Genomic DNA, 27,449 nt, shown 5'->3' with positions numbered 1-27,449 from the left:
ACACATTTAATGTTAGAGCCGAGGCTATCTGACCTGTCACTTAATGAGTGCAGTTTAAATTGCTTTGATTGAGTAACGTTTCACCAAGTGATTTAATCAAGGCGCGATTCCCAATTACCAAGTGATTCCCTAAAGGGCCATGATCCAGCAACCAGGTTCCAAACAGCATCAAATCATCTGGTCATGCCCAGGTGTACTTCTGGGAACGGCTTGCTCAAAGACAACCAGGTGTAATTAAAACAGATAAACGTCTGAAGCTGAGGGTCTTGCATTAATTTAATATGCTGCATTTCTTGGGGCAAATTTCTGCTATGGGAGGGTTTTGGCACCTATACTGTAACTGATATGGAGTTTCTGCTCCAGCTGCTCTCATTTACCAGCTGGTGAGGGAACACCACTTAACATTTCATAACTAACAAGTAGCACCACCAGGTTCTTACGTGCCACTTATATCTTCCAAGCAGCTAAACCAGCAAATAGTATAAACAAATAGGGGTGCACCGATAAATGCCGATATACACTAATAATACCTGGCCGAAAACTATTCTGAATCGCACAGCCGATATTATTCACAGCTATTTCACGGCTTTTGATCAGCAAGTCCTTATCGATCTGAAATCACTGTTAGTTTGAGTCGTTCATAACATGCATTTGAAAAAGCAACACTCATCAACATAATCATACATATTCTTTATTATCATGAAAATACCAGAAAAGGTTTGAAGAACAGCAATATTAAATATATCCTTAAGCTATTTCCTGGAGCTGCATGTCATAGCTGCGTGTGTATGGTTCTACGTCTGCAGCGAATATTTAGTTTCTGCACAAAAACGCCCTCTGGTGCTCTGGATGTAGCGGCATTTCACCGTAATTCATTGAAAAGCATACCAGTCAAGCATCATCGGCAGATATATCGATGCACCCCATAAACAAACAAAGATTGAAAGACTGGAAACAGAAACACTGAAAAGTCTGAAGCATATGGACGTATTGGTAGATAAAGGTAGGCTTGTATCTGAAACAGTATTAGTATAAATTGGAGACTTGTATGCACATTTAAAGTCGGAGTCCACAATGTTTGAAAAACGCTTTGGAAAAGGAGACGGGCCGACTACCAAAACACACTTATAGCCAATCAAATCAAATCAAATGCCGGGTTGCGTATGTGTGGGGCGGGTCTATCAACAGAAGGTCCAGATTCTATTGGGGTAGCGGCGTGTTTGTTTAGGTGATTTCAAATATCAACATTGGCTTTCAAACATCATGGACTCCGCCTTTAACTGACAAAGGGGGGGATCTGTGTCTTATCCTAGGGTGAACTAAAATATATAGTGAGGGTGAAGAGATTTTTTTGTTTTTTGTTGGTCTACTACTTCCGCAGCCCGTGTATTTCCGCATGCAAACTACTAGTGCAAAGAGAAATGAGCCTCTAACATCAAACTATCGATTGGAGGGCAATTAGAAAGCAATAGTCTCGCGAGAGTTTGATGTCAATATGCCGGATAGTGCCAGATGAAATCGAACACATCTACTGTTTCTATCCACTTGTTAAGTCTGACGTCATGCACCGCTTTCGGTTCCAAGCGCTCACAGATGCCATAGGGAAATAACCTCTGAAAGAAAGAAACGAGACCAGAGTGTTTTGGGAGAATATTTCACACTCTGACGTACGCTTAAAGCACAGGTTGGGCTTCCCACTGATGCCTCAGTCGAAGTTTCTACTCGACAGGTAAAGTTTGGCATGCTATTTGGAGAAATCTATTTAAAATCACTGCTAGTAAAAGTTGATGTAAGCCATGATATAAAATCTTTGCTTAAATGTATAATATGAATAAATAGTGCTCATAAACGTCTGTTTAAAAAATATCATGTATTGAAATGAGTTAAGGCTTGGACCCGGTAACAGTATTCCTTAAGACATGACTTATAAACAAGCGGATGGCAGTGACGATTCTTCATTGGTTCACTCGCAAGCCTCATCTGCGCTTTAAACACGCCGTTTAACCACTCACACGCTTTGCTTTCACGGATGCGCAAGCAGCGCACGTAAGGCGGGGATGAAGCTTGTGTTCAGTGTGCTTTGCTTTGTCGCGCCTGTCGCTAGTTCGCTTTACTTTATTTGCAAGCTGGGTTAAAATTAACAACCAAGGAAGCCTATTTAAAATAGGGATGCACCGATACCACTTTTTCTATCTCCGATCCGATTCCGATACCCGAATTCTGAGTATCGGCCGATTCCGATACCTGCCGATCCGATACTACTGTATTTTTCTTGAGCAATTTAAATTACACACAGACACACGCACACAGACACACACAGACACACACACACACACACTATATAAATGTCTAAATCTAGCATAATATAATTATATTATATATAATTATACTTTTAAATTAAAAACCAATAATTTAAAATGATTTACAAGTTACAAGAACATTAGTAATTATTAACCATGGCAGTGTTTAGGAGAAAATAAAATAGGCACGTTTGATCAAATAAGTATGCTAAATATATTTTCCTTAATTGCGCAAAAAGTCACAGTAAAAAAGCTTTAGTGTGCAGATGGTTATTTTGGGAATTATGCACTTAACCGGACCTTTTATGCACATTTCGGGTGCAGAATTGATGCGCCTAAATCATATTGAGTGCGCATTCTGCGCAATACTGTGCAGCATTGATGCTCTAGAAGCGTCCTCACACTCGCATGGGAATCCTCGCCCCTCCGCAATGGAAAGCTCAGTTCATAACTATTAAAACACAAAAAGATTTGATGCATCGTGTGCTCAGCACATACTGAATTGCATCCATCCAACAACTTACTGAGACTTTATAAAACCTACAGTTATTGAGGGTTCGTGTGTTGAATGACGCGTTTCATCCGTCCGCTTCACCTGTGAATCCTCAGCACGTATTGAATTGCATCCATCCAACAGCTTACTGAGACTTTATGAAATCAGATCTTTAATAAAGCCTAACGTTACAGTTATTGTGTGTGTTATTGTGTGTGTGCCTGTGTTGAATGGCGCGTTTTTATCCGTCCGCTTCTCATCAGTGGATTAACTCAGTTTGCAAGTAAGTTACAGTGTTTCTGTGAACATGAATATTTTTAAATGTGCGTTTGTTCCTTCACATGAAGCTATTGAGTGTAAGATGACTTTGATTATAGTGCATAAAAACGTTTGTCGTGCTTTAATAATACTTTGACGTTTTAATCGCTTGTCAGTGACAACCATGTGAAATGCGCAGTATCGGAATTGGATCGGTCCTGTTAGTCCGATATCCGATCCAGCAAAAAATGCCGGATCGGCCCCGATACCGATCCAGAATATCGGATCGGTGCATCCCTAATTTAAAATGCTTACTCTTTATTCTCGCTTTGTTTTAAGGAAAGAAATACTCTACCAAAACTTACATTTAAATAAAATGTGGGTCTAAAGATAGGTCCTAGACTGAAAAAGTGTGGGAAACCCTGATGTATAGGTTTCAAACAGCTCTTTTCAACCACACAGTATCGTAATTATCCTTCACATCAGGGACGTGCACAGACATTTTGAGGGGCAGGGGCTCAAGTGAAATAAAGGGCACTTCTCATAATTATGTATTTTTTTTCTTTTTTTAAACAAAAAAGTATATATATTAACGCAATTCTGACTTCCTTAAAATTTATTTAAAAAGTTAATTAATTGTATCCTTCTCAAACTCACGCAATTGTTTCATTTTCAAAAGATGTCTACAAAATAATCAGTTCACACAGACACCATGGTCTCCTTAGTATTCTAGGTTAATAGAGCAGCAAAGGAAACCATTACACAATGTGCATGTTTTGAAAACATTAAATTACACATTAATTACAAATTTGTTAAAATGCTAAAAGCAAAATTGTGACTGCTGAGTAGTGCTACATGCCAATAAATCCTATATGCTAGCGTTTAGCTGAAGTTCTATTAGTTTGCAATTAGTTGTTAATCAAAATCTGTATTTTTGTCTGATAAGGGCTCAAAATATAACGTCTGTTTACTAATGTGAGCTTCTGGCATGAGCCTCAGAGCAGAGCTCAACATTATTATTCATCATGACCCTTTTAAATAGGGCAAAAATAGACCATTTCGTTCAAATGACAAATTCTAGCCTTGTAAATGGACATGTAAAAACGTTTCTGGATAATTTTTGCACTTAATAAAGTGCCTTCTTTGTCAAAGAACAATTTAACATATTATGGCAACACATCCTTTGGCACCTTTAATCTTAGGTTCCATATTTATTAGGGTTACACATGTCAGAAACAACAAATATAGATTAGGCTATTTTATATTTACTTTTTGGTGATGTCAGTAAAAATTCAGACTGGGCAAGTAAAATACTGAACCATCAGATTTCTCCCCAATTTACTACATCACTCCAGTTAAACACATTATAGGCTACTTATTTAACAGCTATTACAAAAAACGCAAACAAAAAAGCTTACTACTGTAGTTAGCAATTATTTTATTGTTTGTGCTTTCTTTTTTTATGAGCAGTCTGTTTAAACTACATACATACTCTATACTGTTGTAAGTTTGCAACTCTTCAGGTTGATATGGGATTGTCGTGGAAAACAATGTCCCTGAATCGTTATGTGTAAGAACGTGTCCCATATTTTGTGCATAAAACTGTTAATATAATAATGCTCTTCCTCACACACTTACCGGTAGCTGCCTGCAATCATGCACATCGCGTCGGCTGAGCTTTGGCGCTTCTTACAAGCGTGAATGCACTGCAGCATACACGAGTAAAGACAAGACCAATCATAAAGCGGAGTAGGTTAGAGAGGCGGGACTTAGGAAAGGTAAAGCCAATCATATTAGCCATGTGAGTTTTGGAGGCGGGACTCATCGTTAACCGTTTGTGTACCACAAATAGCGCTATTTTTCTTTTTATAAGCGTTTAAATCTCATTTAAATGATTCCTGAACAAATTCATGTTAAATTAAATAAGTACCAAGTAAAAAACACAAGAAACAGACAGACATCAGTTGTTATATGAATAAAGATCATATTATTAAAAAATAAATAGAAAAGCACCCCAGAAAAAAAGGGCACTTTTTCTTCAGGAATAAAAAGGGCAGGTGCTCAAGCCCCCTTTGATGTCTATGTGTGCACGTGCCTGCTTCACATTAATTTTTTTAAATTTTAAATATATATAAAAAACAACATTTCAAAAGAATTGGCAGCAATTTATATTTTGTCTTTGGTAAATTTGTTATTTTGTTTAGTTGGCCTTCAGAATCGTGATCCTTTTTTTAAAAACTAAAAGACTGCGATTGTCATTTTTCCAGAATCGTGCAGCCCTAAGTAACAGTTCCTTATTTTTCTGCTATTTCAGGTGTGTTGTATATAGAGTATGACTCAGAGAAAAATTCCAAAGATCATCTAACTTTCAACCCATTTACTGTAAAACCTACACGAACAACAAACAAGACTTTTCTGGGTGATACACAAGGCTTTTGCAATACTGGGTGGCTCCTGACTCTGCACAATGGGGTAAGCCAGGTAAAAACAAACAATATGGCTGGGACATCTCTTAACCATTCAGTCAGCATCAGTGTAGGCCTTAAGCTGAGAGCAACTTCGATACAACTAGTATTAGCAGTCCGAATACGCGCTGTCGAACATTAAAATCTAGATTAACAGAACTAAAGATGTTACTAAATGCAAAACACTAAATCATACCGAGGCCGATTTGTCAGAAACACTTTATAGCTACTAAAACTTTAAAGGCTTACTATCATTTTCAATGTCCACATAAGAGAAAAACAAGTTACAGTAGCTCAAAAACATAAGACTTTGTTTTCATGTCCTACTTTCGTGTTTTGGGGATGGCTGCCTTCACTAAACAACGTGACAAAAGAGCTTGTAAATACAGAGCTGAATAATTCAGGACCGAATGTAACCGTACCCACACGTTGTAGTGATCCAAGCCATGGCAGCAAGTGCCCATAGCTTTCATTTTAAGCGGGTTTAATAATGACACAGGCTGATGCCTCCAAAAGCTCTGTTAAATTCCCAGTCACCAGCATTTAAAGGAATAATGAAGAACAAAAAGCAGGACAGGTTTGAACAATGCCAAGATTTTAACTATATTAAGTCTGTAACAAACATTGACACAGAAATGTAGGTCAATGGAAAATACTATAGATGAGTTAAGACAAAATTATGGGTGTAATATGTAATTACACATCATTTGAACTGTCATTGGGTGGATACCATAACATGATTAAACTTATATGAAATTATTAGTGATGCACCGATGTATCGGATTTTTGATGAATTTGAAACCATCGGCATATCGGCAATAGCACGAAAAAGGCCGATACCGATTGTTTATTAATTAACTGCATTAAGAAATCCATTATATGTAAAAAAAAAAATGAGTTAATGTTGTTAATAAAATAAATGCTGAATAGCAAAAACCACCTTTGAAGGTTGTCATGCTGTCTTATTATATTTGTTTTAGCTTAATTTGTGCCTCTCTTATTATGTTGGTCAGTTGAATGTTAATTAGATCCAATCCATGTTCAGTAAAAATAATTTGATGCAGAAATAAACTAGCTAATAGACCAACTGTATAGTACTGTATACAAGTGTATAATATCGGTATCGGCATCGGCCAGAAGTTGTCAGTTTAAATCGGTATCGGCCCAAAAAAAAATTATATCGGTGCATCCCTAGAAATTATTTCAGCTAAATTCGTATTTAAATGTGCAGTGTGTAATTTTTAGAAGGATCTTATGACAGAAATCCAAAATAATATACAAAACTATATTATCAGGGGTGTATAAAGAACTTTCATAATAAACATTATGTGTTTATTAGCTTAGAACGAGACCTTTTTATCTACATACACCGAGGGTCCCCTTACATGGAGGTCGCCATTTTTCTACAGAAGCCCTTAACGGACATTTTTTTGCTTAGTTGTCTCCGACGGCGACGATGACATGTTTGTCCGGTGGTGGCTACCGTAGCTTCTCCATGTGTTTCAAAAGCGAGGGTGAGCCGTGGACTAAGCCGTTGATTGCAATTCGGAACCCCACCACTAGATGCCGCTAAAATTTACACACTGCACCTTTAAAGCAGATCATCAGACTAACCCAAAATATGTAAACACTAATATCAAAGACCACTTTTGTTTGAATTCAGTGTACTATGCAAGTAAACAACGTTTAGCTCAATACCATCTTATTACCCGAGGATGCACATGACACAAATTACACTACAAGCAGCACTGTAAATACTACAGCATGTGATATCTAAATAAAACACATACTACATAACACAGGCACAGGTCAGCATATTTAGTATGTAGACGACCACAAACCCCAATTAATTTGTGATGCACCTTCATAATTGGTCTAAAATAAGTGGCAACATCCACTGACAGATATAATATGTTATAACTAATTGACGTTTATCAATTATTAATTACATTTAGCTTTAAATGTACATAATAATGTATCCTACTGTCAGACTGTCAATGCTTGACCAGTTAACGTTAGTTAGCTGCTCGGCTAGCGGACACTCAGTGTCTCAAAAGTTAGTGCTGCTCAATATAGCATTACCTAGCGAACTAAGAATCAAGTTTAGTTATACACAAGTTGTAAGTTTTACTGGGCTTTACATTAACTTTTAAAGCTTGCATAACTGCTAGTTTGTCCAGTTTGAGCAGTTAAAGGACAGTCAGTCAACCGCTTACCGTCCCTCAGAGTCCAGCTTCAAAGACAACCTAACTTTCCATTCTAGTCCCTTTTAGTTTTCCACAAAAAAAGCTCGTTTTCTGTCAAACCAGAGATATGACACGAATAACGGACACTTATCTTTCAGAACATAAACTGGGTGTCTGAGGTAACTCGACCCCGGTTCCGTTACAAAACGCTCGAGAGGCTTTTCTCGGGCTCGCGCAGCTAAAGCTAATGCAGTTACGCGCTTACCTCGAGCGGCCTCGCGGAATTTCTCTCTCATTTCTCTCTTGCGCTCTTTCTGCTCGCTGAAAATCGTCACGGCGTTGTCCTCCTCTGGGGTGATTTGTTGTTCAGGTTTGTATAATTGGAAAAAATACGTCTCACTTCTGGTCTTGGAAAGACTTGACGACTAACTACATTCCTACTCCCACAACAACAACAATGTCAACCGAGGCGCTACAAATCCGCCCATCTAAGGAAACTCTACTGGCCTTTCGGACCAATCAGAACGAGAGTTGAGTTTGACAGACACTCACTTGAGCCAATAACAGGAGGTGTTTCCGGTTTAACTCGGCCCTTGGGAACACAGTATTACGCGCTGGTTGGATAGCCACATTGTACATGATGGGCATCGGTTCTAGAAGCCAGTGAACGCACATCTGACCCGAGTGACAGTGACAAAGCAATTAAACTGTAGGTGGGAGAGGGAATTTGGTTGTGATGTCATTTGCTGGAAAAAATTACATCAGTATAAACTCCACATTTTGTCAACATGACCGCAGCTTGACATTTAAAGGTTAAGAAGTCAATCTGCAAAAGTTTTTTCTTTTATATATCAACTACATAAACACAATTGCAATGCATTAAAGCTATACATATTTAACCAAAGCAACTTAAGGTATGCACATTTCTCAGTATATGCATCAATAAGACCTACAACCTTTTCACCATTTTAAGGCAATGCTCTACTAGTTGAACATTTATGAATGTGATACAAACCCATGACTTTGTTGTTGCTAGTACTTATCCTCTACGAGTTGAGCTACAAGTTATCAATTTCAATAAACCATTTTTCTAAGTATTGTTGATTTAAATCAGGCAAAATAGTTTTGTTTTAAAGGATCTTAGGCGATGCTATTAAAATTAACTTGTCCCATTAAGCTTAATTATTCTTTATAAGTACTTATGCCATAAGCACATCAATTACACCAAATAATAATGCATTCTTGAAACAAATATATATTGCAAATTCCATCTTCATCCAAAAAACCACAAATGTCACATGTAAGTGCACAGACAGCTAAAGCTTCATTATATGCTTAATAATAAGTAACAGTAATTTTGTTCTTGCTTATATAAAGTCCACATATTATGAAGTATGATGCTTTTAACAATACAAGTGCTGAAAACCGCAGCCGGCAAACATTGTGGGCATTAAAAAAGCAAAGCAGGACCAAGTACATAAATTCAAATTAATTTATTGGAAATGTACAAATAACCAATCATAAAACAGATTTCACTGAGTGAATTACATGTACTACTTTGTACGAAAAAAAAAATGCTGAAAAACCTACAACTTCAACATACTTCAGCAGTGCCTTTCGTTCATACAGACAGCTGCTGAGTACCAATTAACAAAAAACTAAAATCTGTAGGGATGCACACTTTTAATCTGATGCCAAACAGTCTTAAGAATATATAATACGACTCAAGCTGGGACATAGACACTGTAGACAAATAAAAGGAAACGAAATCAACGACGCCGCCTGTCGGGGCTCCTGCTGCGCCTTCTTCCGCCCCTAGAGGAAAGCACATTAGGCCATTAGTCATGTTTTATTAGCACATGTAGCAGAAAGACGGAGTGTGTAAATCATTTTAACAGCATTAGAAACTAACTTACCGTCTCTTGCTCTTTGGGGGTCCCCTCACAAAGCCCCAGTCAACACTAACTGGTTGTCCCATAAGATCTTGGCCATTCAGTCCTTCCATTGCCGCCTGGGCCTCTTTGTACGTCTCATACTCCACCAGCGCATAACCCTATGGAAAACAAGGTCTTGTTATATCCCAGGATAATATACCAAACTTGATGTGAATGACCTTAAAGGGATGCCACATTACTAGGTTGGAAAACAGTTCAGAAAATATGAGGTTTAATAATGTGAACGGCACAAATACATAAACGTAACTGCAAAGATGCGTCACGAAACAAACACATCTATGACATTGTTCTGTTTAGCAATTGGATAAGGCAGCGGCCACCCTGTTTTATAAAATACATTTATTTATCATTAATTCTGTGTAATCAAACCCAAGAGCAATACATTGTACAATTTAATATGTTTAATTCAATTTCCAAGCTTGAGATTGTTTTAAGTCATGAATTTTCTTTGGGGGGCCCATGCCAAAAAGTTTGAGAACCACTGGGTTTTCAGAACCTGATCCATTTTTAAAGTAATACTGGTACACAAGCGTTGCATTGACAGTTCTCGAATGTCTGCATTTTATTTTATTGTTTTGTAGGCCTGCTGCACGTTAACCTCTTAACAATGCAAAATGCATTCATGCAGTATATACAATTGAATGTTTAACTTTAACCAGATTGTTCTTTACACAATTTATGCAGCAACTGCTAATAACGCTACAAAAAAACATAGTAAAACTAAAACGCTGAAAGAAACATGGTTATGGAAAAAATCTAGTCTGAATACAGACCAATACAATTGTAGCAATGCCCGAATACAAAACAACCGAGAAGCACAACTGATGAAGTGAGTAATTTAATGGTGACCAATGGATTTAAAAATCCTGTATTTTCCCTTTAAAATACTGCCACCTAGTGGAACAATTTAATAATTTCTCTTATAGCTTAACTTTTTAAAGGGATAGTTCACTCAATGAAAATTCTGTCATCATTTACATCTTCATGTTTGCTTAAAAACTGTATGAGTTTCTTAATTCTAATGAAAAAAAGATGATATTTTGATAAATGTGACCCATGCTGGCAGAATGAGTCGCAATGCGTCCTGTCTGATTTTGAACTAGAGGCGAAATAAAAAAGTATAAAATGTCGGTTTTGGTCGAAATTGAGGTTTTTATAAAAATAAGTGCATAAAGCATCTATCTAGCGATTTCAATGCTCTAAAAAGTCATTAAAAATCTAAAATTATCTTTATTTGTACATTTTCTAAAAGGTGTACTGTCCTAAATGCTTAAAGGCACACAAGGCAAGTCTGAGTATTATTTCTCTACTAGCTCCCCCTAGTGTCTGGGAGTAAATGCGTTCTATATCTGAGACTATACGAGACTGAAGGACACCGGGTCGGATACAGCGAACTTGCAAGTGGGGTATTCTTCCTACAGATGGTAGGGGCAGGCGAGAGAGTCTTCATTCGTCATGTAATGAGTCATTTAACCATATACCAACTTACGAAGATGATTTATTAACATAAAAATGCTGCCTTGTGTCCCTTTAATACAAAGATGCGTGCACCCACATGCGCGTCTGATATTTTTATTTTAAAACATGCAGGAATTAGAAAATAAAGTGCGGAACTTGTTTGATGTTGAAATAGTTATGAAAAGAGATAAAAAATTCAGTACCCGATTAATGTTTTTAAGAGTGACAAGACTGGAAAGCGATCATCCTCGCACTGACAGACAGATACGAAGCATATGCGTTAGTGCGCAAGCCCAATATATACATATATACGCCGAGTTCGTTTAGACAATTTCTGTTTGACAAGAATTCATGCAGATATAATCCGTTATGTCTTAAGCGAATGTTTGGTTAAATGATGGAGGAAAAAATCGAATGTGTAACATTATATTAGATCCTTGTCTACAGTAGATCTTATCTTAAAGCTGTCCGTCAATCAAAAAAACAATAAAAAAAATTTGGTTTAACGTTTTCCTATAGATATTGTTTTTGACCTTGTGTGTGCGTCAAATTAATTAGTTTTTCCAGTGAGTTTAAGCTGTGGATGCAGTGATTTTGAACCCTAAAAAATTAACTTTGCTGACTCTTCAAACAGGTGTGGCTCTGCCATTTTTTGAGAACCTTAAAATATAAAACTCGTTGAAAATTTGCTCATTCCAACTCAATTTGCCAGCACGGGTCACAAATGATCATTGATGACTTTCGAAGAATTTGTTTATCCTACTATGGAAGTCAATGGTTACCGTCAACTGTGTGCTTACTGTCATTTATCAAAATATCTTCTGTGTTCAACATCATACGTTTTTTGGTAAACTGTCCTAAGGCACACTAAATTTACCTATAGTCACGCTGAGCCAAACCGCCTTAAACCTTGGCATCTTTAACTATACTTAGTAGTGATGCACCGATGTATCGGCCACCGATATTTATTGGCCGATTTTTTATGAATTTGAAACCATCGGCATATCGGCAATAGCACGAGAAAGGCCGATACCGATTGTTTATTAATTAACTGCATAAAGAAATCCATTATATGTAAAAAATGAGTTGATGTTTTTAATAAAATCAATGCTGAATAGCAAAAACCACCTTTGAAGGTTGTCATGCTGTCTTATTATATTTGTTTTAGCTTAATTTGTGTCTCTCTTATTATGTTGGTCAGTTGAAATGTTAATTAGATCCAATCCATGTTCAGTAAAAATAATTTGATGCAGAAATAAACTAGCTAATAGACCAACTGTATAGTATTGTATACAAGTGTTTAATATCGGTATCGGCCAGAAGTTGTCTGTTTAAATCGGAATCGGCCCAAAAAAATCCTATCGGTGCATCCCTAATACTTAGGTTATTCAAAATGCTCCAGTTTATTTTAAATACTACAGACCATGAACAAAAACAACAGAGAATCACATTCAACTAATTAAATTGATTCAAACAATCCAAGAATTTTAAACTGTTGACTAACCCTTAAGGTAACCCGTTCTTCTGTCTAAATTTAAATGCAAGTTCTTGATTTCTCCAAACTCTGCAAACTTGTCATGGACGTCTTCTTCAGTCGCCTCCTCATGTACACCGGTCACAAAGAGAATCCATCCTTCAACAGCTGCAATAACACAAAACCTTTACAATAAATTCACTTTGAGTATGGCATGCCTTATGCTGTGTTGTACGGTGATATACTTACATCTCTGTGGACCGGGTTCATCTCCATCTTGCTCTACTGTATCATAATCCTCTCTGACTCTTGATCTTGCTCCCTCCTCTGTGAAATAAAGGAGCAAATGGCATTAACTTGTGATTCTTTGAGTTGTTACAAACATGTAAGGAAAGACTGAAGAGGAAACAATTACCTGATCCAAACCCACGACCCTTTCTCTTCTTGGCTTTCTCTTTCAGCTTGTGAATGCTTTCTGTAGGGTAAACAGTAAAACGAGTAAATCTTACAGTGTATTTGCATTAAATCAAATACAAATAATGCTTAAAGCAAAAGAAAGCAGGGATATTTTAATACATGTATAGATTTAAATGGAAATAATGGTCTCTAGTGTTGGTGGCACTAACAGACCCCAACACACTACCAGTATGTTAGGGGGCCATTCGTTTTCATTGAATCAATACATTTACCAACATACCTCTGGCGCATTGAAACCAAAAGAACACCACTAAATTCTACGGGAAAAGACCCAAAGGAAGCTTGATAAATAGATTTTGTATTGGTTTTTAATGGTAAAACGCTGATGGTTCACATCGTTGTAATGTGTAAACAACAATAAAATGAACAAAAAAAACAAACAGAAACTACAAGAGACAAATTAAAATGTTACGGTTCTTCTTTGTGGCACCAAAAATTAAACACATAAAACTAAAAGATTGAACTTATTTAAACCAAACACTACATCTTTACAGCGGCTTTTTCTTTAGTGCGCGCGAGTTGTTTGAAACGGCTAACTGTTAGCACGCGTGCTAACTGCACCAGGCCTACCGGAAAAACTCGGGAGGATTTTTCACATCTGCCACTCAGAAAAATTACAACACATAGCTAACACGACTACGTCCCGTGTTAATAATTATAAAACATCGTACCATCACCATCCTCGTCCATAGGAAAGTCTTCACCTCCCGCTTCATGAAGATCTAACACGTCCGCCATGATGCCTGTGTGCGTGAGTATGCAGCTACGCGTGCGCAAAACAGGCAATGCAGCACGGTGTCTTCTTCGTCTGTCAGTCTGTCTGTGTACGTAACACGCTGCTCGAACGTTCTGCCCTCTAGTGTTTGGAGAACAGAAATGTATCTTATGCCATATATGCGGCCTTATCTGTTTAAAATCTCAAACATTTTAAAGTGTGCATTTAAACCTTAAAATGCTTTCAGTGAAATGCTTTTATTTTAGGTGAAATTTTGGCAATGCATTATATTGAAATGTTTGTTAATACATTTAGCCTATTTATAGTATTTCACTTCCCTTTATCCTTGTCTATAATTTGTATTTCATGTTCTGTTAATTTATTTATATTTTTATTTTAATATTTATCTATATATCTTACATCCCAGCAACTTTATATCCTCATTTTATATATTTTTAATATTTATATTATTATTTTTAATAAAATTATGAATAAATTACAATATTTATTCATACAATATACAATTATTGTTGTTTTTAAAGTTACTTTAATTTGAACCCTTAATACCTAAACCAAGAAATAATGGACAGAAAATTATATATTTTTTTAATTTAAAGTCTTTATTAGGCCCTTTAACAAAATGTAAAAAAATATAGCTGCAAGCAGCAATACAGGGCCAAGCAACAAAGCTCCTGCAAGCACACCATGAAGCCGAAAGGACATGCAATTGAAGAATGCAATGTAGCAGATATGTATGGAAACTTTTGGAACACAGGACTCAGAGATGACAATGAACATAACGAATAAATGAAAATATCGAAGTATAATATTTATTTCCATGCTGAAAGATGTTAAGCTAGAAAACAATTGAACCAACACAACATCATAACTGTTACACATGGAACTTAAAAGAGCACAAAGAAAAAAACAGAAAAATAAAATAGTAAAATAAAGATGAATTAAAGCTTTTTTTTAACTCTAAATGACGCAAAGTTTAAGCCAATTTCACTGCTGCCCTACCTACCCCAGATTTGAACCCACAATCTCCTGATCTGATGCCTGCCACTCATTTGGTTGAGCTATTGGGGAGACATCCCCAAAAGTCTTTATCTTTACAGAATAAAACCATACAATAACAGCCTCATGCAAAGCATTCTGGGAACCAGAAATCATCTTCAACCTTTTTCTGTTTTTTTGCTTCAGATTTTGTTTCCCAAAATGCCTTGCCCGACGCTGTCTTCCCAGTTTTACTCTGTAAAGACAACGACTTGTAAATGTTAAATGTTCATTTAACTTTGAACAAAATGTTGCCAGTAAATAACATACATTTAAATCTACGGTAATTTACCGGCAATTTCTACTGATTTTTTTTACAATGTTCAACTTCAGAGAGGTGTTTCTCAGGAACAGTATATTTATATAAATCCTCTGCCAGACCGATTGGTTTCAGCTATTTGGGTTGACGGATGGTGTTTCATATTATTTTCTCCCCTTACATAATATATTGTAAAGATTAATTGCTTCTCTGTTGAACTCCAATAATCTCTATTAGGCAAGATAACCTGAAATAACACACTGCAGATACTTTCCCCTTTCTGAATCTACATAAAGTTTGCGATAAATAATGGCTGAGCTGGCCAGTTATGATGTCCAACTGTCATCAAACTATGCCTCCAGTCAAAGTATGTAATGAAAAATACTATATGGGATGTGTATAAGTAAATGCTAAATGCTCCCTCATTTCAAAGTCACTTAACAGCCCCCGCAAAATTAATTAGGGGCCATTTCCCGGACAAGGACTAGACTAGTCCTAAAAAAATGTAAGAGCTGTCCAAACTGAAAACAACTTGCATTGACATATCTTAAAATACATCCGCGCTCTTTGTTTTGCCTCAAAATGCACAGAAGTAATGTTTTTAGTATGTTTGTTAAAACTAGTTACATTTCCTAATTCAACTAAGGCCTAGTCCTGGTTTAAGCTAATCCCTGTCCGGGAAACCACCCACTATGTTTTAATTAAAAAATAGTTTTTCTACGGTCTGTCATGGCATTTCTTAAATCGATTTTATTGTACTAATAATATTGTTGTATAGAAGTGGTCTACAGTATACAATACAGAAAATGCACCAATTAATAAAAACAAAGCAATTAAAATTGAACTTTGAATCAATCACTGTGCCAAAGCCTAAAGGTTGAATGTATGTGGATGATTTCACCAACACATGCCAGCCTTTGAACTCATATCGAGACTATATAAACCACTGGCTCCTTGGAAAACTCACCATCTGGTCTAAGAACTCCAGGACTTAAGGAAAGCCTGCATCTACATTATTTCTCTGATCATTCTGAGTTCTGCTGAAGTATACAGAGAGAAATCTTTGTTTTGACCAGAAAATTATGATGAATTAACTTGAAAAGATGGACACTAATATGTAAAACGAATATTGTCTCTACACAGAAAAATCTCACCCAACTGCAACCATGAAATTCTTTCTCATCGCCATCCTTGTTGTTGCTCTGGTCATTGGTAAGAGTTTACACAGTTAACCTGTCATGATCTTAGATCTGTGGATGTAAAATGTTATAACTTAAACAATAAAAGCAATGCACTGTAAAAAAATCAGTAGAAATTGCAGCTGGGTTGCCGGTAATTTGCCGTGGATTTGGATTTATGTTATTTGCTGGCAACATTTTGTTCAAGGTTAAATGAACATTTGACATTTACAGGTCTTTGTCTTTACAGAGTAAAACTAAAAAAGGACAGGATCAAGCAAAACATTCTGGGAAACAAAATCTGAAGCAAAAAACAGAAAAAGGTTGATGATGATTTCTGGTTCCCAGAATGCTTTGCATGAGGCTGTTGTTGTATAGTTTTGTTCTGTAAAGATAAAGACTTGTTAAAATTTAGAATTTATTTAACTTTGAACAAACTCTTGCCAGTAAATAACATAAATTTAAATCTGCGGTAAATTACCGGCAACTCAGCTGCATTAACATTGTAATTTCTACAGATTTTTTTTACAGTGTATGTTCTCTTTATTTAACTATGTGAATTACATACAGTAACAGCAAAGTGCCCTTTAGGAAATTCAGAAAGCCAGAAATAATTGAAGAGTTTCGTTGCAAAACGAGATAACCACCGTTTTTTTAATTGTTCAGAAATCTCGTTTTTTGGTAGTGCATTCCAATTAATTTCAATGCAACTGCAGTTGGTTTGTTTTGACTTAAACCTTCATAACTTAAAAAATACAGCTAAGTAGCACCATAAAAGAAAATAATAACATGATAAAATAATAATAAACATGTTTTGACAAAAATGTAAAAAAATGGATTTATCTCGTTTTGCAACGAAACTCTTCAATTGTACAAAAGCGGTCACTGGGGTTGTACCTTTCCAAAAGGACACATTTGAACGGAAAAGGTGCATATTGGTACATCAAATGTATATACTGTAACTCTGTACTTAAAGCGGAATTGAACCCTAGACATTCTAGCCTGTTATCACGGGTAATCTATTTCCATTTTGCATTTTACATGAGAAAAAAAGAAATTTGCACGATTTCGATCAATTAGATTGATAGTGTGTTGAAACAGAATTTTCATAACGGTCTTTGATGGACTCATATAACCAGAATGCACTGCGCAAAACTGCTGAGTCATTAGCTCCACCCACTAACCACTGATCGATGCAGCTTTCAGGCATGTTCGACTTAATGCGGCGCTGCAAGTACCGACAGCCAGACAAGGTCAAAGTTCATGGAGAGCGATTCAAAAGCAACTAATTTTAACTCCTCCGTATGATTTCGCGAATCACTCTCGCGGTACTTTGACATCATCCGGCTGACGATTCTTAGCCTGGCTCCGCCCTCCTACGTGCTTCCGCTTAATTTTCATTTCGCAGAACTACGTCTGGGACTGATGTGTGGAGTTTCGTTTTCTCCTGCAAAAATCTGCCGATCCAATCAGCGAACAGAAGGGGGGTGGCTAAGAACGATGACGTTGACGTTGTGCGTCAGTTTGAGTTGTAGTTCAGTAATGGCAGCGGAGAAAGACGTATTGTCAGGAAAAGGAGACTGTGGAACATATCCTCATATCATGTGGGAAATATAATCAAGAAAGGCAAGGAATGATGGCACAGCTACAGAGTATTGAGCAAATAGATGGAAATGTTAAAAATATTTTTTATTTAGCGGGAAAGGGACAAGGCGCAAATTATCTAAAAGAAACTGGACTGGATAAGAGAATTTAGGAGGAGACAAATATGAACAGAAGATGGCAGTAGTGCAACAAACTGGATGCGAGCTGCCGTAAAACACCAAAGAAGAGGAAGAAGAAGAGAAAGACATGAGGAAAGCTAGTCGGTCTGCTAAGTTTTTTGAAAACATTTTTGAAAATGTAAGGATTTTAAGAAACGCCGGTTGCAGTGTTGTCGTGTAGACAGTAAAACGGGGTTTTGCATTGCGAAGTCACTTTTGCTAGGCTTCTGATTGGCCAAGATGGCTTTATGATTTAGGTTATATCGCCGCCTGCAGGTGTGGCATGCTCTTGACAGCGCTTGATGCGTGTTTTTGCGTTTTCATGTGGTTGGAGATTTCTTTTAAACAGAACATGTGTGGATAGGATTTTTTTGGAGGAAAAACTCTGGATATAAAAATACCCGTGTCTGTGTGGACCAGACTGTAATCGTGAATTTTTCCTCCGGTGATTTGACAACACGTCAAATCACCGTTACTGTAGCAGTTAAAAGCTACATTTTTTATATGGAGTTAGTACATTTAATGGCAGCACAATCAACTACATATATGTGATCAGTGTCGGAGAAAGTTACTTTTAAAAGTAATGCATTACATTATTAAGTTACTCCCAAAAAAGTAACTAATTGCGTACCTTAGTTACTTTTCATGGAAAGTAATGCTTACGTTACTTTTAAGTTACTTTATCTTACTTTGCAGGTGTTTTTATGACTAAATATTTCTGCATTCCTAAAAATGTCAAGCTCTGGTCTGCCCTCTCTATTTCTGACTGAAACTGTTCACGCATAGAGGGTGTAATTCTACGTTAATATGTTCAGTTTAATGCAGTAGATTGTTTTTTATACATCTAATTAATTAAAGGTATTGCGGAGGATTTTCTATTTCCGGGTGGATCATCAAGACTATTGGTCCTCCTAGTTGTCAATCAAGAGTGTTGTGCAATTGCATTTTTTAAAAAAGTAGAGAAGGCGGTTCTTTTCTAAAATTCGAGAAAATCCTCCGCTATACCTTTAAAGAAAAAAAGTAACTCAACTATTAATGTGTACATTTATAAAGTAATGCATTACTTTACTCGTTACTTTAGAAAAGTAATATCATTACCTAATGCACGTTACTTGTAATGCGTTACCCCCAACACTGTATGTGATGAAATATAGTGTTGGAGCATAATGTTGTTTTAGCTTGGAGTTCTGCTTTAAATGGTACATATAAAGAGGACCTCTTTAAAGGGTACAATCTCAGTGACAGCTTTTTAAGCAATTTAAGATGTAAGACTTTATTGAGCCACATTTTTATATTTGTTCCAGGCTCAGAATCATCTCAGGTCTATATAAGCCCTTTTGAGCAGATCGGCAATGGCGTCGTGGATGCGGCGAACACCGTGGGCCAAACTGTGCAAGATGGATGGAACTGGTGGTGAGATTTTTATATATATACCCGATCAGACGTTACGCGGACACATGGGCGACTGGTCATCTGGAGCACCGGGAGTTTTCCCAGTGGGCCGCTTGATAATATGGGCCGGTTCACTGTTATGTACCCAAGTTGTAGAGAAATTATAATAACGATTACAATGCTGTGTTTTTCTTTGGACCCTCTAGGGTCAGTTCAGTTGGAGACCTTTTCGGAGTTTGAAGACCAAATCAAACCACTGGCCGTCCGCCTCCGTCCAAGCTCAGGTCGCCCCTCTGAGTGATATGCTGCAGAGCAAATTTGAAGAGATTATCAAGTTTGTTGCTGAGAAGACCAATGTGTGTTTAAAATAATAAAATGGCTTGAAAGTTATCATATTTGTGCTGGCTGGTTATTCAAAAGATTAAACTTTGATTTAAACGGCAGATACATTTGAGAAGGCTATTTGTTTTTATTTTCAATAAGGTTAGACTCTTCCTTTTAAGCATCTATTGTAATTTAAGACACTTTAGTTTTGGGGCACACAAAATATTTCACCATGTACAGTATGCCTTCACTGTTAGAAATAAATAGTCAAAAAGTAGTCTCTAGCTGCTGGGGTTGTACCCTTTTAAAAGGCACAGGTGCAGGTGTCAATACTGGCAACAAATCAACATCATAGACATAATTTATCTTAAAAGACCTACTTATGAGAGAGATAGAGACAGACAGACAGACAGACAGACAGACAGACAGACAGGTACTATTAATATGGTTTTAATAAAATATGATTATTAATAGGGCCGTCAAAAGATTAACCGCGATTAATCGCATACAAAATAAAAGTTTGTGTTTGCATAATATATTTGTGTGTGTATTGTGTGTAATTATTATGTATATAAACACATACATGTATAAATTTAAGGGAAAGTTTATTTATGTATAATATTTTACCATTTATACATAATGTAAATGTGCATTTATATATACAAAATAATTACACACAGTGCACACACATATATTATGCAAAAAATATTTTATTTTGTATGTGATTCATTGTGATTAATCTTTTAACAGCACAATTATTATTATAAATTACTAGTAGCAACTAAGACAAGTTATTATAAACTTAATAACAAGAATTGATAAGACAAGCAATGTAATTCTAAGAATGTCAATGTTTTGTTTTTACTGATAGCACACATACATCTCGTAGATCTCTATTTGATGTGTGCATTTACATCTGCAAGATGTTGTGTTTTGATTGTTTGCTCATCTGCAATACGAGACGTTTCCTAAAAGATGTCATATAAACATATTGAAGAAGTCTTTGATATAGAATGTATGTAAAACAGCTCTTAAGCAGATATCTTAGACGTACCTGTTTACTTGCTAAGTTGTAAGCAATTTTAGAGCAAATCATTACCGACCGAAATACAAAAACAAACTACCAAATTATTAATTCAGATGATCAACAACTGAGGTAATGTATTGAATCTACCTGCAATACACTTAGGGAACTGCCGTCTCCATACTATCGTGTGCGCAGGTTCGGGCACTGGTAAGGACCCTAGCTCACTTCACATTGCGACACTTACTTATTTTCTGTGACGTGACTGCTTAAGCACTTTGTGATAATTCCCAGCTCATATTTTCCAAAACCAACATCTTTCTGACTTGTTAAAATATATTATGAAAAACACTTTCATTATTCTCTTAATATCTGTGCATAAATTTGGAGAAATAATACATTCAAATATTTAGTAGATTGTGGTACCTTCCTGTAGAATATAGCAATGTGTGTTTATAATAAAACTAAAACAAACGTTTGTCTTGAATAGGCTTTATACCCAGCTGCACTACTTCCTGAACTTCAGCCAGCTCCTTGTTTCCTGTCTACCATTATTGGACAAACTGATTAATCCAGGTGCGCCTGACCTCAGTAGTCACAACAACAATATGGTTGTTAATACGAAATTAATCAGTTTGTCCAATAATGGCAGACAGGAAACAAGGAGCTGGCTGAAGTTCAGGAAGTAGTGCAGCTGGGTATAAAGCCTATTGGCTCGTGAGTTGGAGATCTTTAGAAAAGGTCACGTGATTTCCCGTGAGGGAATATAGGTACAGTTTTTTTTTTATCTTTGAAATTCAGAAATTATACAAAAGGGAAACACACATTATTATATATTAAATTCATTTAAAAGAGAAACAGTTTTTCTGGCTTTTTTGTTCTTTACAAATTTTATTGATTCTAAATATACATTAAAGGCTGATTGAAAATAAACAAAATTGGGTTCAGAGTCATAAAATTTGCCTAAAAGCAAAAACAAGTCAATAAAGGTCTTTACACACCTCAACGTTTTTCGTGCGCGTTTATCGTTGACGTTTAACGTCTTGTGACTCAAACATTTTTCCTGTGGAAACGTCATATTCATTAGAATGCGGTACAACTGAAGATACATTTAAATTTAGATTGCAGTTCAAAAAAATATTGTACCAAAAGACGGATGAGCATGGACATTCATAGAATAAGTGTACAATAGACTCTTTTTCCATAATTACAAAAAGAACACTTGTTTTCAATGTCCAAATGAAAACGCTCCAATGTTTCTTTCACAGGATAAACTCTCTGAACACGAACATAGGTACTGTGTAACAGAGCATCCGGTTCTGCGAAGTGACGTCAATGCGGAAGTGCCTTAAACCTGCATTCTATCTCAATTCCAGCAGGGGGCGACACGTGCGGTTGAAAAAGGAGGTCGTTTCTGTAGAAGTCTATGAAAAAGTTACCTAACTTGATTTATTACTTCAGTAAAAATCTTCATAATGAGTTTATGATCTCCATCACTAGTTTCAAGTCTTCTGCAATACAAAATTATGTAAATTTTTTAAATTATGGTCTCCTTGATTTTAAAATCGGCGATAAAGCAGGGGGTGTTTTAGGGCGTGGCTATGATGTGATTGACAGTTCGCGGATGATAACTAATTTAGTAAATGTTTGTTAATACCTTTACTTAGTAGCCTATTTATAGTCTTTCACTTCCCTTTATCATTTTCTATAATTTGTATTTCATTTTCTATTAATTTATTTATATTTTTATTTTAATATTTCTCTATATATTTTAATTTGAGCTGTCTTGCATCCCATCAACTTTATATCCTAATTTAATATATTTTAAATATTTATATTATTATTTTTAATAAAATGATTAATAAATTACAATATCAATTATTGATTTTTTTTAAAGTTACTTTTAAAGTTACTAATACCTAAACCAAGAAATAATGGACAAAAAAATTCTATTTTTATCTGAAGTCTTTTTTAGGTCCTTTAACAAAATGTAAAAAAAAAATTATTTAAGTAACAGATTGTATAAAACAGCATTTTATGCAAAGTTTATAGCTCATGGTGACACAATGGGTCTCAGAAATGCATTTCTCATATATGATACATACAGCATTAAAGGGTTAATTCATCTTAATAATATTAAAGTATTTATGTGCAAGGGGTTCTTTCAATAAAACAAAATGATTAAAAATGTATAATGAAAAATGTTTGAAACACACGTAAACAAATTACTGTAATGTATTATTATATTTAAGAAGGTTATTATAGTGTAAAGATCAGGGTTTGCTTGTTGAACTCCAATAATCTCTATTAGGGAAGATAACCAGAAATGCCTCACTACAGATACTTTCCCCTTTCTGTAATCTTAGATAAAGTATGCAATAGATAATGGCTGAGCTGGCCAGTTATGATGTCGAACTGTCATCACACTATGCCTCCAGTCAAAGTATGTGATGAAAAATACTATGTGGTATATGTTTAAGTAAATGCCGAATGCTCCTTCATTTCAAAATCGCCTCTGCTAAATGAAATAATGTTTAAATAAATAAATAGTTTGTCTATGGTGTCATGACATTTATTATATTGTACTAATAATATTGTTGTATAGAAGTGGTCTACAGTATACGACACCAAAAATACACCAATTAAGCAAAAACAAAGCGATTACAGTTGAACTTTGAGTCAATCACTGTAGTGTCAGGCAAAGCCTAAAGGTTGAATGTATGTGGATGATTTCGTCAACACAGGTCAGCCTTTGAACTCCTCATCTCGAGACTATAAAAAACATTGGCTCCTTGGAGAACTCACCATCTGGTCTAAAAACTCCAGGACTTAAGGTAAGCCTGCATTTACATTATTTCTGTGATCATTTTGAGCTCTGCTGAAGTTTATAGAGAAAACGTTTTGACCACAAAATTATGATGAATTAATTTGAAAAGATGACACTAATATAAAATTAATATTGTCTCTACAGAGAAAAGTCTCGCCCAACTGCAACCATGAAATTCTCTCTCATCGCCATCCTTGTTGTTGCTCTGGTCATTGGTAAGAGTTTACACAGTTAATTGTTATGATCTCAGGACATGTTAGATATAAACTAAAACAATGAAATCAGTGTGTATTCTTCTTTTAACTTTGTTAATTACATACTTTAACATAGCAAAGTGCCCTTTAGGAAATTCAGAAAGCCAGAAATAAGTTTGTGTCAAAAAGCACTTTCAGAATAAAAGGGGTGTTGCCTTTTCAAAAAGTAAACCTTTGTACCAAAAAGTTGCATATTGATACCTCAAATGTGTTATATTTGTACTTAAATGGTACATATTTAAAGGGTACCATCTTTTGTACTTTTTTCTGACCGTGTGGAGGGTCAAAGCAAAGCTATTTAAGATGCATGACTGTATTGATCAACATTTTTGTTTCTGTTTTAGGATCAGAGTCACTATCTCTGGTCAAGAGAGAGGCTCCTGCTGAATTTGAGAAGATCGCCAAGTACTTCCAGGATCTGGTGGACACCCTGAAAGCCCCTGAGATGGCCGACAAGGCCAGGTAAGTTCAGCATCATCATGCGGTGTGGGGAAATTATTGATTTGAATGAATGGAGATTAATTCTCTGTGTTTTGTGTGTTTAGGGCTTACTTTGAGGAGAGCAGAGCTCAGTTCCAGCCTATGGTTGAGAAGCTCCAGGAGCAGCTGAAGCCTCTGTCCAACATCGAAGACCAAATCAAACCACTGGCCGCCTCCGTCCAGGCTCAGGTCGCCCCTCTGGGTGATATGGTGCAGAGCCAATTTGAGGAGATGATCAAGTTTGTTGCTGAGAAGACCAAAGACATCCTGCCCCCTCAGTAAACAGGACACCTGTTTATATGTGTGTTTGAAATAATAAAAGGGCTTGAAAGTGATCATATTTGTGCTGGCTGGTTATTCAAAATATTACTGATTTAACCCCTTAGGCGTCACCCCACCCTATTGAGTTAAATCTACACTCTTTGAGCTTTCAAACGATATACAGTTTGTCATGATTAGATAAGAATTCACATGCAAAACACTGAAGTAAACATAGGCGTCCTGCTGGCGGGATAGTGACATTTAGCAGAATATAAATGTTCATAAATGAATCAATTACTCTCCCTACATAATTTATTTTATAAAACACTGTTGAAATGTCTATTCTAGAGGCTTAGACCTTTTCAACGATATATAGTTTGTAGTGATAGATTAAAACTTACATCAACAATATTGATGTAAACTAGGTGTCCTGTATTCGGGACAGTAATAAGGTAAGGCTTGTCCTGTTTAGCACCTGTTAAGTCTATTGAATCTTTAACAACTTAGTTTTGGGGCACACAAAATATTTCACCAGGTATGCCTACACTGTTAGAAATAAATGGTCAAAAAGTGGTCTCTAGCTGTCACTGGGGCGGTACTCTTTTAAAAAGTAAACTTTTGTACCTAAAGAGTTCATATAGAGGTACTGGTGCATTTAAATTTATTAAAATGACATTTTTAAACTATATATAAATAAACAGCCAGTGGAGTACAGAATGCAGTATGCAGGTTCAAATAATGGCAACAAATCAACATCATAGACATGACTTATCTTGAAAGAGAGATAGGGTGACTAAGGGACAATGAGGGTAAGAAAAGGGGGGCCGCATGTGTGTTTGTGTCAGTATTAACATTTCATTTTGAAATCTGCTTTGGAGTTATTTTTGTCCTACGTTTTGTCTGCGTTTAAACATCATATGTCTGATTGCTTAAAGGTGCAGTGTGTAGATTTTAGTGGCATCTAGCAGTGAGATTGCGAATGGCAACCAACGGCTCAGTCCACAGCAGCCTTTTGAAACGCATAGAGAAGCTACGGTAGCCGCCAGTGGACAAGCATGCGTCGTTTGAGAAAACGTAGTGACAAAACACGCTCTATAGAGCAGTTTGTCCGTTTAGGGCTACTATAGAAACTGACGGTGCGAAATGGTGACTTTTATGTAAGGGGACCAGCGTTAAATGTAGATAAAATGGCTCATTCTAAGGTAAAAAAAACAATACAGTTCATTTTGTAAGGTCTTTATACACCACTAATAATATAGTTATGGATATTATATTACATTTCTGTCAAGAGATCCTTATAAAAGTTACACAATGCACCTTTAAAAAAGTCATATGGCAACATTTTTCATCTAGATAAAAAATGGAAATAAATATGCAGGACATACAAAAAATCACTAATTTCAAGTGAAAGCTATGTTAAAAATGCATCACACACACACACACACACACACATTCCCACACACACAGGAATCTGAAATTTCGAACTTTTTAATGGCAAGGACCACAAAATATAACGACTTAGAGTAAGAAACACCTTGAATATGAAATGCAGACATTTAATTTCATTTGGTATTATTAAAGCCACTTGTGGTTCACTTCCCACAATTAAATAATTGGCTTTTATTTGTTAATCATTTAACTGTAAATATACCTCAGTTTACAGGTAGACCCATACGACAAAAAAATTCTATTTTAAATATATGCTAAATATATGAATTTGGAAATATATTTATTTTTAACCTTCATATATCAACATGTATTTCAAAATGTATTCCAAGGTAAAGCAAATACATTTCTAATTTTACATCCCATATTGCAAAAAAAGTATTCTTTACCAAAATATATTTTAAATATATGCTAAATAAAAGTTCATTCTATAAAGTATATTTTTTAAGTTAAAAATATATTTAATTTTAATCTTTTTAAAACTGTTATGTTTACAGGTTCGTAACATAAACAGAGGACTGTTGATATAGTAGGCTAGATATATATTTCATTCTTCAAAATGTATTTATTTTTAAAATATATTTTCAAAATAAATCAGCGAAAAATCTTTTTTGTAAACATATTCCAAAATACATTTTAGGAAATATATTTTTTGGCCATTTTTTTGTATATATTTTGAAATATATTTTTGCCATGGGAATATTTAAAAAATGTTAAAGGTACAAAAAGGTAAAGATCAAAGATTCAACATAAATAGGCCTACAAATTCTTGAATGTACACCATTTTTGCAAGAACAGAAAGATGAACTTTCTAAAATAAAAAATATGTTATTCATTATTTTTTCTCAAAATGTTTTGCAGAGCAGTTTACAAATGCAAACCCAATATACAAAAAATGGCCAAATAATTTCTTTGCCGAAATATATTTTATGATATGTTTACCAAAATATCTTTGGTATATTTTGAAACATTTTAAAAATAAATATATTTTAAAGCATTCATGTTCATGTCGCATTGAGAGAAAAACCTTATGTTTTATGTATATGTTAAACTGCAAAAATATAGTTCATAAAATTAACTTCACTGTTAATACAATGTATTTATCATATATGTAAAGTATATTTTGGCCAGGACATTTTTTTTCTGTATGGGTTGTAAAATTAGAAATTTATTTGTTGCCTCTAAAATTTATTTTGAAATATATAAAGATAAAGTAAATATGTTATCAAAACCAAATATCTTTACTTTCTACAAAGTGTATTTATAGCATAAATTTAAAACATATTTTGGCCAGAGATTTTGTTTTGCCATATAAGAACCTCTACATTATAAAAACAACAGCAATTAAAGTTACATCTATTTTCTTCTTAATTTTCTGTGGTTTAAGAGTCATAGACAAGTTGT

At 35.5% G+C, this 27,449-nt stretch overlaps 3 protein-coding genes across 9 annotated transcripts in view; 1 reads left to right on the top strand and 2 right to left on the bottom strand.

Annotated features, from left to right (window-relative positions):
• Positions 1–8,200, bottom strand: part of otud7b (OTU deubiquitinase 7B) — a 50,510-nt gene extending 42,310 nt beyond the window's left edge. For 4 of the 6 annotated variants that reach the window (XM_055211209.2, XM_055211212.2, XM_055211211.2 and 1 more), the window contains exon 1: positions 7,968–8,199. Coding sequence is in view for 1 of the 6 variants with exons in the window: in XM_055211214.2 (XP_055067189.2) it covers positions 7,968–7,998 (31 nt within the window). In the remaining 5 variants the exon portion in view is untranslated. Of the gene's footprint in view, positions 1–7,732; positions 7,910–7,967 lie in introns of those variants that run through there. The other 2 variants (XM_055211214.2, XM_055211210.2) reach the window with 2 other exon arrangements.
• Positions 8,201–9,180: 980 nt separating this feature from the next.
• On the bottom strand, positions 9,181–13,892 carry rbm8a (RNA binding motif protein 8A). The gene is made up of 6 exons (XM_073872510.1): positions 13,738–13,892; positions 13,005–13,064; positions 12,839–12,916; positions 12,623–12,757; positions 9,619–9,757; positions 9,181–9,517 (listed from the first exon to the last, which is right to left on the bottom strand). Exons 1-6 carry the CDS (start codon positions 13,802–13,804, stop codon positions 9,472–9,474), a joined length of 525 nt encoding a protein of 174 aa, XP_073728611.1. The 5' UTR covers positions 13,805–13,892; the 3' UTR covers positions 9,181–9,471.
• Positions 13,893–16,033: 2,141 nt separating this feature from the next.
• LOC129448802 (apolipoprotein A-II) lies at positions 16,034–24,671 on the top strand. 2 transcript variants are annotated; one of them, XM_073872508.1, is made up of 4 exons: positions 16,034–16,092; positions 23,751–23,819; positions 24,203–24,320; positions 24,404–24,671. In XM_073872508.1, exons 2-4 carry the CDS (start codon positions 23,774–23,776, stop codon positions 24,618–24,620), a joined length of 381 nt encoding a protein of 126 aa, XP_073728609.1. In that variant the 5' UTR covers positions 16,034–16,092; positions 23,751–23,773; the 3' UTR covers positions 24,621–24,671. The 2 variants fall into 2 exon arrangements, with proteins under 2 accessions (XP_073728609.1, XP_073728610.1); XM_073872509.1 differs by lacking the exon at positions 16,034–16,092 and adding an exon at positions 23,571–23,611 and having other exon boundaries at positions 23,749–23,819.
• Positions 24,672–27,449: the final 2,778 nt, after the last annotated feature.

Source organism: Misgurnus anguillicaudatus, chromosome 10 (assembly GCF_027580225.2).
Source record: "Misgurnus anguillicaudatus chromosome 10, ASM2758022v2, whole genome shotgun sequence".
NCBI lineage: Eukaryota > Metazoa > Chordata > Actinopteri > Cypriniformes > Cobitidae > Misgurnus > Misgurnus anguillicaudatus.
This window is presented reverse-complemented; position numbering and strand designations above follow the sequence as displayed.